Source organism: Cervus canadensis, chromosome 25 (assembly GCF_019320065.1).
Source record: "Cervus canadensis isolate Bull #8, Minnesota chromosome 25, ASM1932006v1, whole genome shotgun sequence".
Taxonomy (NCBI): domain Eukaryota; kingdom Metazoa; phylum Chordata; class Mammalia; order Artiodactyla; family Cervidae; genus Cervus; species Cervus canadensis.
The window spans coordinates 20,668,339-20,688,653 of record NC_057410.1 but is presented as its reverse complement, the minus strand read 5'-3'; the positions used below and the strand labels follow the sequence as shown (position 1 = coordinate 20,688,653).

Below are 20,315 nucleotides of genomic sequence, written 5' to 3'. Positions count from 1 at the left end.
TAGCAACTAAACAAAAGCAGTATTCCATTGTATAAGTCTTTTTTATCCATTTCTCTATCAATAGACATTTAGCTTGCTTCCATGTCCTGGCTATCGTAAATAGTGCTGCAATGAATGCTGGGGTGAGTGTATCTTTTAGAATTATGGTTTTCTCTAGATATATGCCCAGGAGTGGGGTTACTGGATCATATGGTAATTCTATTTTTAGTTTTTTAAGGTACCTCCATACTGTTATCCATAGTGTCTGCACAAATTTACATTCTCACCAACAGTGTAGGAGGATTAAAATTTAAATTGATGGGAAAAGTCTGTTTTGCAACTTCATTAAGTTTAAGGTCAGTTTTAACTTAGAAATTAAATTACAAATACCAGCTCTGTCTTGCCTTTCGAGAAATCTATGTCATATGTTTTAGTTATATTTGTTAAAAGTGTTGAAGCCAATTAACAAATGTTTGTTTGAAATGAGACACAACTATCAACTTTCCTCTTACAAATCCCTTCCTCTCATTATATATTCATGAGTTTCAAAAGGAACCCCAATATAAAATAAGGTTATCCACGAGCAACAAGTGAAAAAAGGCTTGGAGATAGGAGATGGAAGTTTGAGCATGGTTAATGGCAGAAATCAATATAGCTAGAAATACCTAAGAATTGCAGATTCTGACTTTGATTCAGTGATCTAAAATTATGTTTGGAATCAGTTGTGACAATATATGATGCTGTGAGGAAAAATGAAATGGCATGGTCAGAGCAACCAGATATAGGAATAAATGTTATTTTTATTATTAATGTTATGAGTAGAAATAGGAGTTTTTAGGAGGCAGTAGCTGTGGATTGTGAGAAGCACAAATTAAATGCCATAGAAGAGTGAGAGATATATGTGGTGAAGGACTTGGCTTATTTGGGCAAAAGACTATTCCAGAGCAATAAGAGCTTTGTGTGTTTGTATGCAAGGAATTATTAGGAAATTGGTGCTACTCTTAAAAAAGGTAAGGACACGTGGTTCTGAATTGCAACTCATTCTTGGTATGATAAAAAAATAGAAGCCTAGTATTTTGATAATATGTAAGAATATTTTCATTTTTACTTTTGATTCCATTTTCAGTTCCCTCCAAGTAGTTTTTCTTTAATATGAAAAAATATGCTTTTAAACAGATTTTTACACTGTTCATTTCCTTAAATAAGAGCGTGACAGTAAAGATATGGGACTAAAATTTTAAAACATATATGTTTGTTTACACTGAGTTGTTATGAGGTCATACTTCCTAAACAGCATTAAACATTGATTAAAATTGTCAAATTTAGCAATGCCATTTAGTCAGTGATTAATGTATAAACAAACAATGGAAAACTGGACCGGCTTTGTATCTCTCATGAGCACTGATATAATGTTTAGATTAATCTAATTCTTACTGAGCAACAATTTGGATATGTAATGACTGGTTGTTGGCAAAATAAACGTATACTTATTAAATTAGTTTTTAATATTTAAAAATACTAATCTGCCTTCTTGGAATGAATGCTGTTCATCTTGATGAATTTTCACATCCAGCATGACAAGGCAATGTTTCAAATGAGTAGGTCTGTTTCTTAGTTTCAAGCAGGTTGGATTCAGCCCAAACAGCTACAAAGTAGCACAGATAAAAAGGGCAAAAGTAGAGACAGATGGACTCCCCTGTGGCCAAAAAGGCTCGGGAGACACTGTGAAGGAATTGGGACTTCATCTGGGCCTTAAAGTGTGAATCCAGTTTAGACTGGCAGATAAGAGAAAAGACAAAGAGCAAAGATGTGTTTCTGAGTTCTTCTGCAACAAGAGGCTTATATCCAGGTGTGCTGGTAGGTTACACTGCAAAGATAGAGACTAGCTCACGGGTGAACAGCGGGTTACACGGAGTGATTCTTCTCTCAATTTGCCAACCACTGACATACAACAAACATTTGAGAAACTTCTCACCTTGGGGCATGTTCCTTGGCTGTGAAAAAGTCTTTGAAAAAGGAGTATTTGTTCTCCTTAGGTAACAAGGTTATTGTGAGAATTAACATATAATGCCTACAACATGCACTGTAAGAATCAGTGTTACAAAAATATCAAGTGGTCCACTTGTGCCCCTGTGTGTGGGTGGTTACCAGCCACAGCTGCATGCTGTCCCCTGCTTGGTAACTGTATCTGCATCCCTGCTCAGTTCCCTCTCATGCTTACAATGTTTATTTCAGACCTTCACTGTTCCCTGAAGACCTTTGACTCTACCATTCTCTTCAGTTCAGCTGCTCGGTAGTGTCCGCCTTTTTGCGACCCCATGAATCACAGCACGCCAGGCCTCCCTGTCCATAACCAACTCCCGGATTCTACCCAAATCCATGTCCATTGAGTCGGTGATGCCATCCAACCATCTCATCCTCTGTCATCCCCTTCTCCTCCTGCCCTCAATCTTTCCCAGCATCAGGGTCTTTTCCAATGAGTCAGCTCTTCGCATGAGGTGGCCAAAGTATTGGGGTTTCAGCTTCAACATCAGTCCTTCCAGTGAATACCCAGGACTGATCTCCTTTAGGATGGACTGGTTGGATCTCCTTGCAGTCCAAGGGACTCTCAAGAGTCTTCTCCAACACCACAATTCAAAGGCATCAATTCTTCGGCGCTCAGCTTTCTTCACAGTCCAACTCTCACACCCATACATGACCACTGGAAAAACCATAGCCTTGACTAGACAGACCTTTGTTGGCAAAGTAATGTCTCTGCTTTTTAATATGGGGTCTAGGTTGGTCAAAACTTTCCTTCCAAGGAGTAAGAGTCTTTTAATTTCATGGCTGCAGTCACCATCTGCAGTGATTTTGGAGCCCAGAAAAATAAAGTCAGCCACTGTTTCTACTGTTTCCTCATCTATTTGCCATGAAGTGATGGGACTGGATGCCATGATCTTAGTTTTCTGAATGTTGAGCTTTAAGCGAACTTTTCCACTTACCTCTTTCACCATTCTCTTGTTCTCAGCCAATAACTTCTTTACCAACCATACAGCAAATGGAAACAGTAACTTCCTCATCCTTCTTCTCTCATTACAACCACATTCTTTACACCCACCCTTTCTTCCTCTCCTCCTACCAACGGAATAGATACCCTTACCCCTGGGAGTCAGGGGTCTATCTCAGTGCTGAATCTCATCTCTTCCTGTCTTCAGAGGAAACTTGCTCCATCTAGTATCCTCTCAAACTCAATTTTCAACTTCTTTCTAGTTATTCCTTCCTGTCTTTCTGATAACCTAGATGGCTGGGATGAGGGGAGAGTGGAAGAAAGAGATCCAGGAGCGAGGGGTATACATGCATACACTTAGCTGATTCACTTTGCTGTACAGCAGAAAATAATACAACATTGTAAAGCAACTATAACCCAATAAAAAAGAAAAAGAGTAAATATGCTTGCATTTCTTCATTAACTCACTTCCTCTTCTCGCTCGTGTTATTGTCCCCTCTCCTTTATAGCCGTATTTCTTTAAGATATGATGTGTTTTCATTGTCATTATTTCTTCATATCAGCTGCTCTCCTTAACCCACTTCAGTCTAGAGTTTTTATCCCATGTCCCTTTCTAACTGCTCTCACCAAAGTCACTGATCATGTCTATATTGTTAAATCAGACATCTTTCAGTCCGCATCTTGTTGACCTGTAGGCAGCAATTAATTCTATTGATCAGTCCCTCCTTCAAACACTTATTTACCTTGTCTTCATGAGAGCACATTGTATTGATCAGGGGTCAGATTTGCAAACAACAGAATCCATTCTGGCAGTTTAAGCAGAAAAGGAATATATTAAAGGATGTTGGGTGGCTTACAATATATGTGGGAGGACAGCTTTAGATTATGTTAAGCCAAGACAACTCCTATCTCATCTGGGTGCAAATCCCACTACCTCTGCTTCTTGCTATCAGCACCACAGCTCACACAAATACTGACACCGGGATTGGACTCTGGAAGCTGACCAGTCCTGAGTGCTACATACGTTCTCCACCATGCTTGCTAGAAGATCTCACAACCGGCTTAGTCAGGAGTTCTCTTCTGAATAGAAATGCTTGCCCCTGATTTTCTCTCCTAGGCTGCAGGTCTGCATTCTAGCTGTCACCTATGCTGAAAACTTGAGTTGTGACTTCATCTTGTACCTGAGACAAGGGTTCCCCAAACAGAGAAGGTGTGTTGAAAAGGTAATAGTTGCCACTATTTCAACATTTGTCTGCTTCCAACATGCTTTTAACTTCACTGCTATTTCTCTGAGCAGTCTTTCTCAGTCTCTTTTCTTTACTTGTCCTCTCCTTGAATATTGAAGTTCCCCAAGGTTCCATCTTAATTTTTCTCTCCTTATTCTCCACTCTCTTTCTGGGTATTGATGTCTAACACCATGTCTTTAATTACCTTCTCCGTTCTTAAGATTCTCAAATCTTGATCTTTAGTCCTGTCCTCTCTCCTGATCTCTAGGCCCACATATCCGACTGCCTGTTGGACATTTTTATTTGCATGTGTCATAAGCAACTCAAAATAAACATGTGTAAAGCCATACTCCTCTGTTACCCAAATGGATTCCTTTAGTTCCCCACAGGACAGGTCCACTCAGTTGCTGAGAAGGAAGATGTTATCCTTGAGAACTTCCTTCCTTCATCTGTATCTCGTTAGTTCCAGAGTGCAGTCAGTTTTAGATCTCATGTATTTTTTTTTTAATCTGCCACTATCTCTCCATATTCAACAAGAATAGACAGTTGCGCTCATTTCGTATTCCTGTAAGGTTATGCTCAAAATCCTTCAAGTATGCTTCAGCAGTACGTGAACTTCCAGATGTACAAGTGGGGTTTACAAAAAGTGAAGGAACCGGAGATCAAATTGGCCAACATTTTTGTTGGATCACGAAGAAAGCAGGGGAATTCTAGAAAAACATCTACTTTTGCTTCATTAAATACACTAAAGCCTTTGACTATGTGGACAACAAACTGGAAAATCCTTAGACATAGGAGTACCAGACCACCTTACCTGTCTGCTGAGAAACCTGTATGCAGGTCAAGAAGAAACACAACCAAACATGAAACAACTGATGAGTCCAAAATCGGGAAAGGAGCATGTCAAGACTGTATGTTGTCACCCTGCTTATTTAACATCATGCGAAATGCTGGGCTGGATGAAACACAAGCTGGAGTCAAGATTCCAGGAGAAATAACAACCTCAGATATGCTGATGATACCACTCTAATGGCAGAAAGTGAAGCAGAACTAAAGAGCCTCTTGATGAAAGTGAAAGAGGAGAGTGAAAAAGTTGTCTTAAAATTCAGCATTCAGGAAACGAAGATCATGACATCTAGTCCCATCACTTCATGGCAAATAGATGGGGACAAAATGGAAACAGTGATAGGCTTTTTTCTTGGGCTCCAAAATCACTGCAGATGGTAACTGCAGCCATGAAATTAAAAGATACTTGTTCCTTGGAAGATAAGCTATGACAAACCTAGACATATTAAAAATCAGAGACATCACTTTGCTGACAATGGTCTGTCTAGTCAAAGCTATAGTTTTTCCAGTAGTCATGTATGGATGTGGGAGTTGGATTATAAAGAAAGCTGAGCACCAAAGAATTGAGACTTTTGAACTGTGGTGTTGGAGAAGGTTCTTGAGAGTCCCTTGGACTGCAAGGAGATCAATCCTAAATGAGTTAAACCAGTCAATCCTCTCAAGAGTCTTCTCCAGCCTTGAATTCTCCAGTCACTCTCAGCCTTGTCTCACATTTTCCTATTGCATGTCTTTATCTCTCTCTCTGTATCTGCCTCTCTCTGCTTCTATCTTTCTGTCTTTGTCTGTGTGTGTGTGTGTGTGTGTGTGTGTATAAATAGATTGTTGGTCAGTTGAAAAGTTGTGTCCAACTCTTTTGCAACTTCATGTACTGTAGCCCACCAGGCTACTCTCTTCATGGGATTTCACAAGCAAGAATACTGGAGTGGGTTGCCATTTCCTTCTTCTGGGGATCTTCCCAACCCATGGATTGAACCTGGCTCTCCTGCTTGGCAGGCAAATTCTTTACCATTGAGTCACAGGGGGAGCTATAGATACAAAGTCAGAAATCCCAAAGATTGGAGTAATGTATTTTGTTAACTGTAGCAAGAAAACTGATGTAATGCTAGTATTTTTACTCTTCTTGAAGAATATACCATACAATTTACAATGAATGAATTCTAAAAAATGAATGGAGGAAATATATGACTACTATTTTGAGATGTCACAAAGTTATGTGTTTCAGTAACATAGGTATAGTTTTCAATGCATAAAAGTTAATATTTGGTAAACAAACTCATTAATACTACTAACTTTAAAACATGATTGCTAGAATTCCTTGAAATGTTAGTTTATTTGTAAATCACATTTTAATTTATTCTTTTCACTAAGCTGCCTACTTTTACTTGCAAATTTTTTGTTTTTAAAAATACTCTTATCTTCCCAAATGTTACTCTCAAATCTCTTTCCAGAACTGCATTTCTTAGAACTTAGGCTTTTTCTTGTTTTATGAATTACATTATTGATCTCTTTGCCAACTTTACCAAGCCAGTTTTTCACAGCTGGTGAGCCAAGACCTAATAATAACCCATACTGATCTGTGTTATTTTTCAATATAAGGAGTTCCTGAGCTGTTGAGCTGTGTGACTTCAAGATCTTATTGGCTATGCAAGAAGTCATTAGTGTTCATTAGCATACTAACATACTCCTCTTACAAGACAGTACTGAGAATACTTGGCTTTACAAATGCGCCATGCTGTATATAAAAAATGGTACCAGTGACATGCAAAGCATAACATGTGGGTAGCTGGATGGTGTGGCAGAAATACAGAAGTGAAAGGACAGCATACCTGTGTGCCCACTGCCTCCAAAGTTAATGTGGAGACTAGCGTGTGGCCAGAAGGAACATTAACTTGGGACCTGTGGTCTGAGAACAGTATTCTCATTTTGACTGTCACTCAGAAGCCACGTAAACTTGTACTAGAGGGATCTTTCAGAAACACAGATCTGATTAAATTAACCCTCTCCTAAAACCTTTCCCAATTCCTATAGGATGAAGTCTAAATTTTTTAATTTGGCTCATGAAAAGTTTATCATCTGACTGATCTCTGCTACCTCTTTAATTTGTCTCTGGCATCTCCATTTCTCCAATTGTAAGTGACTGGGATTAGGTTAGATGATTTCTAAAGTTTCCTTTCAGGTCTAAAAATCTGTGATTCTGAATAATTACAAAGTCGGCCTCAGCTTTCAGATAGAATAAAAGGGAATTTATGAATTCCTGTTTCTGAAATAGCTCAGCTTGAATTATCCTGGGGCAAGGGAAGTTGTTCCAGTATAAGAAACACAGTTTGCTACTGCTTTTTAAGTTTGGTAGAGTATGATTGTATGTCCTCCAAAATTTTAGAGAATCAGATTCTTCAGTGCAAGCCTGCAGATCATGTTCTCTTTGTTAGAACTGTGAAGTATGCAGGCTGGTAATGATTTAAAAATCTCTAGCCTTTATCTTTATAGATGATTAAATTAAGGTCCAGGGAGATGAAGTGACTGTTTGGTTTATAATAGAGTCAAAGACTAGAATCCAGGCTTCTTTATTCCCACTGTAGTGTTTTTCCACGATACAAGAGTATTCACGACAATGGCTTATGTTCACTGTTCATACAAAAAGCCCATATCTAAGTAAATGCCTATAGAGTGTCCTGAGAAGACAAAGAATTCACATCTGCCAAACTGAGCTCCAAGTTCAGCCAGTGTAAACAAGGAAAGTTATCTTTTCTCCTCCCAGATGAAAAACCATGAAAGGATCCTTTGATTCATTCAGCAGATATTTAGTGAGGGCCAGCCATTGTTCTAGAACATACACTCTATCCTCCTGGAATTCATATTCCAATAAACATAAACTACATATATATTAAGGCTTCCCTGGTGGCTTAGCTAGTAAAGAATCTGCCTGCAATTTTGGAGACCTGGGTTCGATCCCTGGGTTGGGAAGATTCCCTGGAGAAGGGAATGTCTACCCACTTGAGTATTTTGGCCTGGAGAATTCCATGAACTGTATAGTTCATGGGGTCACAAAGAGTCAGACATGACTGAGCTACTTTCACTTCACAGATACATTAACAATAACTTACTAGGATACTTTTAGACCCTGACAAGTAATATGGAGCAACTGGGGCTGGGGAGGAGTTACTCTAGATTTAGTAACCACCTAAGGCTCCAACTTTTATTTATTCATGAACATTCTCCTCACCTTAGTTATATCTTTCTTAATACTTCCACGATTGTACCTACCAACTCTTGTGAGGTATATTTTTCTCCGCTACTTCCCCACCTTCCTCCTTCCAAATGCTTCAATGTCTTCATATCACAGCAAAGAAGATGCCTTTCTTATATTTGTTGGGCATTTAAGTCCATTTGTATTGTGTCTCCTATCCCATACATGTATTTCTTTTTTTTCCTGCACAAACTTCATTCAAATGGAATATTGTTTCTCAATATTTCATATTTTTGCTGCTTCTGCTGCCTACACCAGACTTGAATCTTTACAGTACTGTTTCAAACCTCTGTTTGACAGGAAACTCTATATCACTCACTTTAAACCCACTTCTTCAAAAGCCACCTCAAGTCCTCCCATACCACGCAGATTCCTTTGTTGCCTCTCCTTAGGCAACAACCTTCCTTTTTTTGTTTTCTTTGGGCACTTAGCATATAGAACCTCATGTTGTTATTCATGTAGATATTATCTATCCTGGCTTCTTAAAGATAATTACATTATCAACTCCTCAAGTTGGGGTAGGGAATCACTTCAGTTCACTTCAATTGCTCAGTTGTGTCCAACTCTTTGCAACCCCATGAATTACTGCCCGCCAGGCCTCCCTGTCCATCACCAATTCCCGGAGTTTACCCAAACTCATGTCCTTTGAGTCGGTGATGCCATCTAACCATCTCATCCTCTGTCATCCCCTTCTCCTCCTGCCCTCAATCTTTCCCAGCATCAGGGTCTTTTCAAATGAGTCACCTCTTCGCATTGGGTGGCCAAAGTATTGGGGTTTCAGCTTCAACGTCAGTCCTTCCAATGAACACCCAGGACTGAGCTCCTTTAGGATGGACTGGTTGGATCTCCTTGCTGTCCAAGGGACTCTCAAGAGTCTTCTCCTACACCACAGTTCAAAAGCATCAATTCTTTGGCACTCAACTTTCTTTATAGTCCAACTCTCACATCCATACATGACCACTGGAAAAACTATAGCCTTGACTAGATGGACCTTTGTTGGCAAAGTAAGATCTCTGCTCTTCAATATGCTGTCTAGGTTGATCATAACTTTCTTTCCAAGGAGCAAGTGTCTTTTAATTTCATGACTGCAATCACCATCTGCAGTGATTTTGGAAACCAAAAAAAATAAAGTCAGACACTGTTTCCACTGTTTTCCCATCTATTTGCCATGAAGTGATGGGACCAGGTTCCATGATCTTGATTTTCTGAATGTTGAGCTTTAAGCCAACAAAAAGCCAGCAAAAGCACTCTCCTCTTTCACATTCAAAAAGAGGCTCTTTATTTCTTCTTCACTTTCTGCCGTAAGGGTGGTGTCATCTGCATATCTGAGGTTGTTGATATTTCTCCCGGCAATCTTGATTCCAGCTTGTGCTTCCTCCAGCCCAGTGTTTCTCATGATGTACTCTGCATATAAGTTAAATAAGCAGGGTGACAATATACAGCCTTGACATACTCCTTTTCCTATTTGGAACAAGTCTGTTGTTCCATGTCCAGTTCTAACTGTTGCTTCCTGACCTGCATACAGGTTTCTGAAGAGGCAGGTCAGGTGGTCTGGTATTCCCGTCTCTTTCAGGATTTTCCACAGTTTATTGTGATCCACACAGTCAAAGGCTTTGGCATAGTCAATAAAGCAGAAATCGATGTTTTTCTGGAACTCTCTTGCTTTTTCGATGATCCAGCGGATGCTGGCAATTTGATCTCTGGTTCCTCTGCCTTTTCTAAAACCAGCTTGAACATCTGAAAGTTCATGGCTAACGTCTTGCTAAAGCCTGGCTTGGAGAATTTTGAGCATTACTTTACTAGCATGTGACATGAGTGCAATTGTGCAGTAGTTTGAGCATTCTATGGCAGTTCCTTTCTTTGGGATTGAAATGAAAACTGACCTTTTCCAGTCCTGTGGCCACTGCTGAGTTTTCCAAATTTTCTGACATATTGAGTGCAGCACTTTCACAGCATCATCTTTTAGGATTTGAGTTAGCTCAGCTGGAATTCCATCACCTCCACTAGCTTTGTTCATAGTGATGCTTCCTAAGGCCCACCTGACTTCACATTCCAGGATGTCTGGCTCTAGGTGAGTGATCACACCATTGTTCTTATCTGGGTCATGAAGATCTTTTTTTGTACAGTTCTTTTGTGTATTCTTGCCACCTCTTCTTAATATCTTCTGCTTCTGTCAGGTCCATACCATCTCTGTCCTTTAGTAAGCCCATCTTTGCATGAAATGTTCCCTTGGTGTTTATAATTTTGTTGAAGAGATCTCTAGTCTTTCCCATTCCATTGTTTTCCTCTATTTCTTTGCATTGATCACTGAGGGCGTAGGGAATAGTTATAAAATTATTTATATCACTAAATATAAATTCCTAAATGTGGTCTAAATTAATTGATTGTCAGAACATATAAACACTGTTTTAAAAATGGTCATTTGCTCCTTATTAAATGCACATTATTTATGTTTCTGATATGCATCACCTCATAACATTATAATTTAAGTGTTATTTCTCCAGTTAGAATTTGTCTTTTTTGCCTCATGCACTAAATGGACCTCTCAGTGAAGAACAGAGAAGCCTGGTGTGCTGTAGTCTATGGGGCCGCAAAGAGTCAGACACGACTTAGTAACTGAACAGCAACTTCGCTCTCTCAGATAAGCAGAGTTAAAGTCCTTTGGTACAGCTGAGCACGTTAATAATCCCATATGACTCCTATTATGATCTTAAGACTCTGGAAGCAGATGAATTTTCATCATGTTACCCCAGGGTGCTTGCAGTTTGACTTTTTTAGGCTGTAATTGAACATGATGCTTTTTTTATGTATGCATGTGTGCTAAGTCGCTTCAGTTGTGTCCGACTCTTGAGACCCTGTCTGTAGCCCCCCAGATTCCTCTGTCCATGGAATTCTCCAGGCAAGAGTACTGGCGTGGGTTGCCGTGCATTCCTCCAGGGGTCTCGCCGACTCAGGAGAGCCCACATCTGATGTTTCCTGCATTGGTAGGCATGTTCTTTACCACTAGCACCACCTGGGAAGCCCTACTTTCCTTATAGACCAGTGGAAACGTATAGAAGTAGCAGGGGTAGATAGTGTTCCCTGCGTGCTTGCGATGAATGCATATTCTGATTTTTTTGTAGTGTCCTGTAAACATGAATTAAGTCCAATTAGTGTATTGTGTCATTTAGGACCTTTCTTACCTAAAGATTTTCTGTCTGGAAGATCTGTCCGTTGATATGAGTGAGGTATTAAATTCTCCTACTATTACTCTATTCCTCTTAATTTCTCCCTTTACATCTGTTTATGTATTTGCTGCTGCTGCTGCTGCTAAGTCACTTCAGTCGTTGATGTATTTAGGTGCTCCCATATTGGGTGCCTTTATGTTAATGAATGTAATATCCTCTTCTTGTATTGATTCTTTTATCATTATATAATGTCCTTCTTTATGGACTTTTTAAAAAAGTCTATGTCCTCTGAGATGAGTATTGCTACCCCCTCTTTTTTGTGATTTCCATTTGTATGATATATCTTTTTCCATCCCCTCACTTTCAATCTATGTGTCTTTTGCCCTGAATTGAGTCTCTTGTAGGGAGCATGTTGTAGATTCTTATTTTTTTTAGTCTAATCTGCCACTCTGTATCTTTTTTTAGTCACATTTAGTCCATTGATATTTAAAGTAAAGTACTTATTTCCATTTTAAACCCTATTTTCCAGGTCATTTTGTAGTTCTTCTTGTTCCTTTCTTTTTCTTTTTGTTGTTTGATGGCTTTCTTTTGTATTTTGCCTGAGTTCTTTTCTGTTTGATTTTTGTGAATCTATTGTATGTTTTTGATTTTGGTTACCCTGGTTTTCAAGTGTGTTGATCCATGACTCTATCTACTTGCTTTAGACATAGTCATGTAAGTTCAAACACATTCTAAAAGAACTACGTTTTTTACTCCTCGCCCCCATATTTTGTGATTTTGATGTCCTGTTTTACATCTTCATGTTTATCCTTTCACTGTTAATTGTATTTATACTGCTTTTACAATTTTTTTTTCTTTAACTTATACACTGACTTAAGTGATCTTCAGTATTTTACTGAAGATGATATTTATCTGTTTTCTTTAGATTTGGGAAGTTTTCAGCCATAATGTCTTCAAATATATTTCACTTCGTCTTTCTGCTTCCTCCTTCTGGAACCCCTACTATGCATAGGTAGTCATGCTTTATTTTATCCTATAGAGCTCGTGTATTTTTTATATATTTATATTTCCTGTTGTGAGTTTTCCTTTCCTATAGATTCTTGCCTCTTTTCTTTTTAAAGAAGAGCTTTCGATATTTATTTTGAGTAGGTATTGCATTGCTGTGTTCTTTCAGTTTTTCTTGTCTGAGAAATCCTTTATCTCACCTTTTATTTGCAGTGATAATCTTGCTGGGTAGAGTGTGTTAGGTTGCAGGTTTTTTCCTTTCATGACTTTGAATGTATCGGGACATTCCCTTCTGGCCTGCAAAGTTTTTGCGGAGAAATCAGGTGATATCCTTTTAAGGGTTCCCTTGTAACTGATCCTTTTTCTCGTGCTGCCTTTAGAATCTCTCTTTATCTTTAGTTCATTTTGTTTTAATTATAATATGTCTTGGTATGAGTCTGTTTGGGACCCTCTGTGCTTCGTATTCCTTGATATCTGTTTTCTTCTTTCGATTGGGGAAGTTTTCAGCTATAATTTCTTTAAATACATTTTCAAGCCCATTTTCTCTCTCTTCTTCTGGAATCCCTACTATATGTAGGTTGTCATGCTTTATATTATCCTATAGATCTCCTATGTTGGTCTTTTCTTTCTTTCTTTCTTTCTTTTTTTCCCATTTGTATTATGTCTGCTGTTCTGATTTGGTGTTTGAATTATTCTGTCTTCCAGATCACTTATTATTTCTTCTGTGTCTTTCAATCTGCTATTCATTACTTCTAGATTGATCTTTAGCTTAGCAATTGTCTAATTTTGATTTATTCCTGTTTATAGTTTCTAGTTTCTTGTTACAGTTATCTGCATTTCTATTGATCACCTTAATTCCTTTAGCATTTTTGTTGCCTCCTTTTTGAACTTAGGGTCTAGACTAAGTAGACCGGTGAAGTCTGCTTCATTATTTGTTCTTTTGGAGATTTCTGTTGTTCTTTTAATTGGGAGGAATTCCTCTGCTGTTTCATTTTGCTTAACTTTCTGTATTTCTATGAATTTAGGATAAACCATTATCCACTGTGATCCAAAAGGGTTGTTTTCCTGTGGGATCATCCCTGTGTAAGCTGCATTATTCCAGTATTTTTGTTGGAAGGGCTGTTTTTGATGTGGATGTCAAGCACATCCTTTCTCAGGTTATGTTGGCCATTATCCCTTTGATAGGGGTTGCAACTGATGTTGCAGTGTCCAGAGACTACACTGATGTTGGACAAGGCCTCTTTACTCTGTGGCTGTCAGACCCCTGTCAGGGGCAGGATCTGCTCCCCAGGTTTTGGAGTAGAGGCCCTAAGAACCAGGTTCAATAAGGCTCTGTTGCCTTAAATGTTTGCTCTGTCCCAAAGGATGTGACCAGTGAAGTATGAGACTCAGTGAACCTATGTACTGCCCATGTAAGCATCCATGGCTTTGCCCAGAAGTAGCCCCAGGTTGCATCCCTTTCTCCACTTTTTGCCCCAGACCTAGTTCTAGGCTGTGGTGTGGAGTGGGTTGGTGCTGGGGGATAGGATGCTCTGGCTGCAGGGATCAAGGTGGTTATGCTGCTTCCTGGAGCCTTGACTGCCTCTGTGGCAGACCTCTCCCAAGTCCTGTGTGCCCCAGATCTGGCTGCAAACTGTGTGATAATATGGGTGGAACCAGAAGGCTCTATCTGGAGATGAGTGCTATATACTCCTCCCAAGGTGCTGTCCACTCAAGGCACACGTTTATCTGGTGCCACCTGACCAAGTCCACTGCAGCCAGACCCCTCCTCACCCTGTGAGCTCCGATGATGGGCTCCAAGGCCAGACCTGCCCCTTCATGTGTGAGCCCACCGTGTGCCACAGCTGGACCCAGTGCCACCCGTGTGAGCACTGATGGTGGCACCAGTGCCAGCCCCACCCCTGCCACATGCATGCTGTGCTGCCAGGGGGCTTTCAGGGTCCACCTGAACCGCTCCCGAGAACCCCTGGGCTGTCTCCGTGCAGCTAGGCTGAGTTGCCTCCAAGTGCCCTTCTGACTGGGGTTTAACACCTAGTCATGGAGTGCTAGCAGCCCTGCCTGGCACACATTTCAGGTGTTTGGGACAGTGGTGAGGGGGCAGCCATCTGTTCTGTCTCTCTCCTCCATGATTACTAGCAAGCCAGTATGCACACACTCCTTGTGAGCAAAGTCCAGGCCCTTCTAGTGCCAGCTGACCTCTTAGCTGCAAAGGGGTCCTCCCGGACAAGGGGCTACATGTGGACTTTCTGTCCTTTCCAGATCTTCTCAGAGATGCCAGTACTGTCCTAATGCCTTTTTCTTTTTCTTTTCTGTCCAACCTTACTATATGGAGAGCTTTCCTGCAGCTTTGGTTGTGTAAGAGCTCTTCTCCAGTTTCTAGTTGACTCTCTGTGAAAACTCCTGTACGTAGATGTATTTTTAATGTGTTTGTTGGGGGAGGTTCACCTCATGCCCTGCTACTTTGCCATCATGATTCTTCTGAGTGATCCTTAACTCTGATGCATTAAACAGGGGTTATCAAATAATGGCCTGTGGGCCGAATCTGATTCACCTTCCTATTTTATAAATAAAGCTTTATTGGAACATTGTCAGGCTCATTCATTTACATATTGTCTATGGTTGTCTTCATGCTGCAACAACAGGAGTTAAGTAGTTGCAATAGAGATCATATGGACCTCCAAAGCCTAAAATGTTTACTATCTGGTTCTTTACTGAAAAATGTTGCTGAACCCTACATTAAATTCTTCAAGGAGAAGATTAAAAATAATATTATATGTGTGTTCCATTACAGATAATTAAATAAGAATTTGGAGTGAGAGTTAGGAAGTCAGCACAAAAACCAGTGGTTTTTAAAAGCATCTCAGTTAAGTATAATGTGTAGCCAGAGTTAAGAAACACAAATAGATGATCCCTGCCCTTCAGGAATATATTTGACTTATTAGAAAAAAGAAGCCTACAAAAATTAATAAAGGTAAAATGGATATATCTTTAATGGAAACATTTGCAAAGTTCCAAGGGAATATTACATAGGGAACATTTTACTTCATTAGGGAAGTTTTCACAGAGAGATAAACAGATTCTTGAAGGGTGAATCGATTGGTAGACAAGACCCACTGAGGTGGTGATAGGGGGAGAAGGAGACTGGAGAATGACATGTGCAAAAGCACCTAAATATGAAAGAGCATGGCCCCTTCGAGAAATTACTGAAAGCTCGGTGTGGCCAGAACACTGAGAATGAAGAAAGAGTGAGGTCATAGAATGTAAAGTCAGAAAAATAATAGCCAAACTGGGAAGGGCTTTGTACGCTGCTTGTAATTTACTGTGTTGACTTTCATTTAGAAGTTGAATGGAAAATTGAGTCTCTCTAAACTTCAGTTTTTTCATCTGTAAAATACGTAGTTAGCCCAGATGATTGCCAGTGGTCCTCTAGCTCTAAAATATAGCTGCCTGAGAGACTGTGTCAGCTGCTTCTTTTGACACTCTCAGGAAGCATAGTTGAATTTATATGAATGTCATGACTTTTGTAGTATTGGATCATCTAGTTCTCTCCTATAATTGGCCCATTTCTTTTAATAGTACAGATGAGGTCAGTGTTACTTTGTGGCTTACCACAAGGATTTGAGAAAGTAGACTTCTATAGGAGAAGCACTTTGCCTAGTCAATGCATTAAGACCCTTAATAAAGAGTGCTACATAATGATAAAATACCTGTAAAATGCTCTATGTTCCATGCAGAGAGAAACTATAAAATGGGGGCAGTTTTATTGTTAAAATTCACGTTCTTCACAATTAGTACTAGTGCTTATTATGGCTTTGCACTTGCAAGTTTCTTCACTCAAAACTTGGTGTATGACAAGGTCCTACTGTATAGCACGGGAAACTCTGCTCGCTGTTATGTGGCAGCCTGGATCAAAGCGGGTTTGGTGGAGAATTGATATGTGTACATGTATGGCTGAGCCCCTCTGCTGTCCACCTGAAACTATACAGCATTGTTAATCAGCTGTACTCCAAGATAAAATAAAATGTTTTAAGGAAATGTCACTTCACGTGGTCATGATGCCATAACAATGTATATAATTGCACAGAGTGGAGAGAGAGAAAACAGGTCAGGGACAGATCCCAGGAGACACCAGCATTCACCTGGCAGGTAGAGGAAGAAGAGCTCCTTGGAGTCAGAGAAAGAATAATCAGAAGTATACATGAAATATGCAGTGAGATATGGCAGGATCCAAGGGACCAGAGTCCCTGGCAGGAGGTTATGACCAGCAAAGTATACCTGGTAAACCCACCTGTGGACTAGACTAAGACGTTTCTTTCATTGTAATACAGACTTAAGAAAGCTTGTGGTCGGAGCAGTTCAAAAGACCTAGGTTCATATGCTTTGATCTGCCAATTAATTATCTCTGTGACTTAAGGAAAGTCTTTTAACCTTTCTGTGCCTCAGATCTCTCATCTGAAAATGGAGGTAATAGTTAAGCTCATTCTATCTACCTCAACAGGTTATTTGAGTTCTTTGAGGAATTACATGTGAAGTCTAGCCTATTGTGAACTAAACAGCATGTATGCATATAGTTATTATTTTTGACAGACAGATTAGTGATTGCTAATAAATGCTTGAAACTTCATGGTCTATGTGAAAGTGAGTGAAAGTTGCTCAGTCGTGTCCGACTCTCTGTGACCCCATGGACTATATACTGTCCATGGAATTCTCCAGGCCAGAATACTGGAGTAGGTAGCTGTTCCCTTCTCCAGGGGATCTTCCCAACCCATGAATCGAACCCAGGTCTCCCACATTGCAGGCAGATTCTTTACCAGCTGAGCCACATGAGAAAAGCATATATACTCTGCTTTAATAAAGCTCTTTAAGTTGTAAAGTTTCTCAGATCAGTGAAGCATTGTTTTTCCCAAGAACTCATAAGTCCTCTCTCACACAAGCATGTGGGGCTTCCCCCAACATCCTAGCAGCAGCAGTGTGAGATTCAGGGTCCTGTCCCAGGCCTTGCCTACCATCTTGCGCCGTTCTTTATTGTCAGCGTGCCACACTCACTATGATTCTTTGATCTACTTTCCTTCTAGACGGGAGATCCTTGAAGACACGTCATACCTTACCCATGCCCTTCTGTTTTCATCAATAAACCCCAGAACAATGCTTGGAACAAGGAAGGGGAACATAAATATTCACTGGAAGAGGGAATAAATGAATAGTGACCTCTAGCCTTAGCCTTAACCTCATTATAAGAGAACAAAATTGGATTATTAGTTTGCACTAAATCCTTAGAGCATTAATAGTTTCTTCAGACACATTAAGCAATTCCAAGAAAACAATACTTAGAATATGAATTACTATGAAAGTTCTTTAGTATGTTGTCTTATTTTGCTGTTTTACAGCTTCTTATTTATATCAGGCTCTACACTGTAATTTCATCTCTGTTCAACACTTACTGGGATAGCTATATGTCTAATAAACTACATGTTGTTGGTTTCATATCTTTAAGTGAAGATTTTCAAGTTCTGGTGTTTATTGAATATTTTATTTACCTCTTTCAGAGCCTCCCCAAGTGTACAGAATAGCCAGTGAATCAAAAAATAATATATGGTACGCTCAGTGATAGAAGCTTCTAAGAGCCTAAGGCAGTCCAATCTCTATGTTCTGATTCATTTTCTCATTCTATCCAAGGTAGATGAATGGGCTGGATATTTTGAAATATATTTTAGAATGATGCAAGTTGAAATAAAAAGACATCTTTTAAACTCCAACAAGAGCTGTTAGGAAAAAATATTATAGTTTCTGTCATTTCAACATCAAAGGTTTCTATTAAAAGAGATACTTTGAATACATTTTAAAAATTCTTCTCAATTAGTAACTTTTGCCCTCTCACCACCAAAGAAAATTGTAGAAAAACTCTGTGATATTGGCCATGGTTGACCTCTTTGCCCTGCTTTTTCTTCACAGACATTGATGAGTGTGCCGAAGGGCGCCATTACTGTCGTGAGAACACGATGTGTGTGAACACCCCGGGTTCCTTCATGTGCATCTGCAAAACTGGATACATCAGAATTGACGATTATTCATGCACAGGTAAACAGCGGCTATTTGTGAAATAAATTACCCCATGCCTTAAATTTACTTTTATTTATTTTTTTTTCCATTTATTTTTATTAGTTGGAGGCAAATTACTTTACAATATTGTAGTGGTTTTTGCCATACATTGACATGAATCAGCCATGGATTTACATGTGTTCCCCATCCCGATCCCCCCTCCCGCCTCCCTCTCACATTATTTATGTCATCATCTCTCTATTCAAAAGTTGACTGTTATGTAGAGAAAATACTATTTAAGGGCTGTTTCTAAGATTTGCCATAGAATTCAAATTAGTGTTGAGTATAAATACTATTTAAGTATACAGTTATATAATACTGATTTTATTCTTCAGTTTATCTTTACATTTGTAATACAAATATCTTATCCAGAGCAAGGAGATAGTTCTTTCCTTAGAACAGATTCAGAATTAACTATCAAATCAAGAAGATATGCTTTTACTAATAAAAAGTATCTTGTCATTTTCACTCTACCTCCAACTTATAATTTTTATCAGGTGGGCGTATAAACAACATTAAGTTTCCAGGGAAGGACTCTATAATACTTCCTGGTAAAAATACAAAATCTATAATAAAAATATTGCCTTTGTTAATGTGTATTCTTCCAAGTCTTCATTATTGTGATAATACTGCATACTCCAGATCTTTCTTGACTTAACAGTGTGGTTATGTCTGCATGAACCCAGCATAAATAGAAAATTTCTTAAGTTGTTAATGTATTTAATGCATCTAAGCCTTCAAACATCACAGCTTAGCCTAGCCTACCTTAAATGTGTTCAGGACACTTACATTATCCTAAAGGTGTGAAAATTATACTAACACAAAGCCTGTTTTGTAATAAAATGTTGATTATCTCATGTAATTTATTGAATACTATGATGAAAGTGAAAAACAGCATGGTTGTAAATGTATCGGTTGTTTGCATCGGCTCTCTACTGCTGCTCAGAATCACAAAAGTATCATGCTGCATATAGCTAGCCTGGGAAAAGATCAAATTCAGAAGTTTACTTACTACTGAGTGTATATCATTTTTACACCACCATGAGGTCAAAAAAATCATTTATTGGACCATTGAAAGTGAGAACCGTCTGTACTTGGTATCCTGTTTATTAGTTAGTGCAAAGGGAAGGTCCTTCCTCTAAATTCATAGTGTCTATAAAACAGGACAATGAAAATAAATTGTAATGGGAAGTGCCTTCTTAATCTATGGAGAATAACCAAAGATATTCTGAAGGTAGAACAATACATTTAATATAGAATTGCTAATGGATTTACATATTCTTGCTTTTTGTTAGTTCATCCTAAGCATTTCCATATTACGGAAACAATTCTGCACTTTCTCTTTATAAAAAATACAATCACAATGAGTGTCAAAGTATCCTGATGCAGTACTACAGAGATATTTTTCAATGTAAAAAAGGGAATATAAAAGAACAAGTCTTATTAAATATATGAAGAATAAAAGAAACAGTTTGCTATAATATTGGTAATATCAGTAAGTCTGAGTTCCAATGTAATAAATAACAAAACTGTCTAAGATAAAACTATTCAGAGAGTGATATTTCAAGATGTGCTCATTAAAAATCAGTGTTAGCAATTTTCAAGGAGCCTGCTAATTTTTTGTCATTAGAGACTTAAAAAGCTTTGTACATTTTTGTACTTTCTAGTGATTCTTTTTGTTTTTCTCACAATCTTAAAAAGTGCTAGAGATAAGTAAGGAAGAATACACAGCACAAAATTTGACATAGTGTTGAATGAGG

General features: G+C 38.9%; 1 protein-coding gene across 4 annotated transcripts in view; it reads left to right on the top strand.

Annotated features, from left to right (window-relative positions):
• The window catches only part of NELL2 (neural EGFL like 2), a 438,955-nt gene that overhangs the window by 257,147 nt on the left and 161,493 nt on the right, over positions 1–20,315 (top strand). For all 4 annotated transcript variants that reach the window (XM_043447184.1, XM_043447185.1, XM_043447186.1 and 1 more), the window contains one exon: positions 18,409–18,534. In XM_043447184.1, the coding sequence (XP_043303119.1) occupies positions 18,409–18,534 (126 nt within the window). The remainder of the gene's footprint in view (positions 1–18,408; positions 18,535–20,315) is intronic.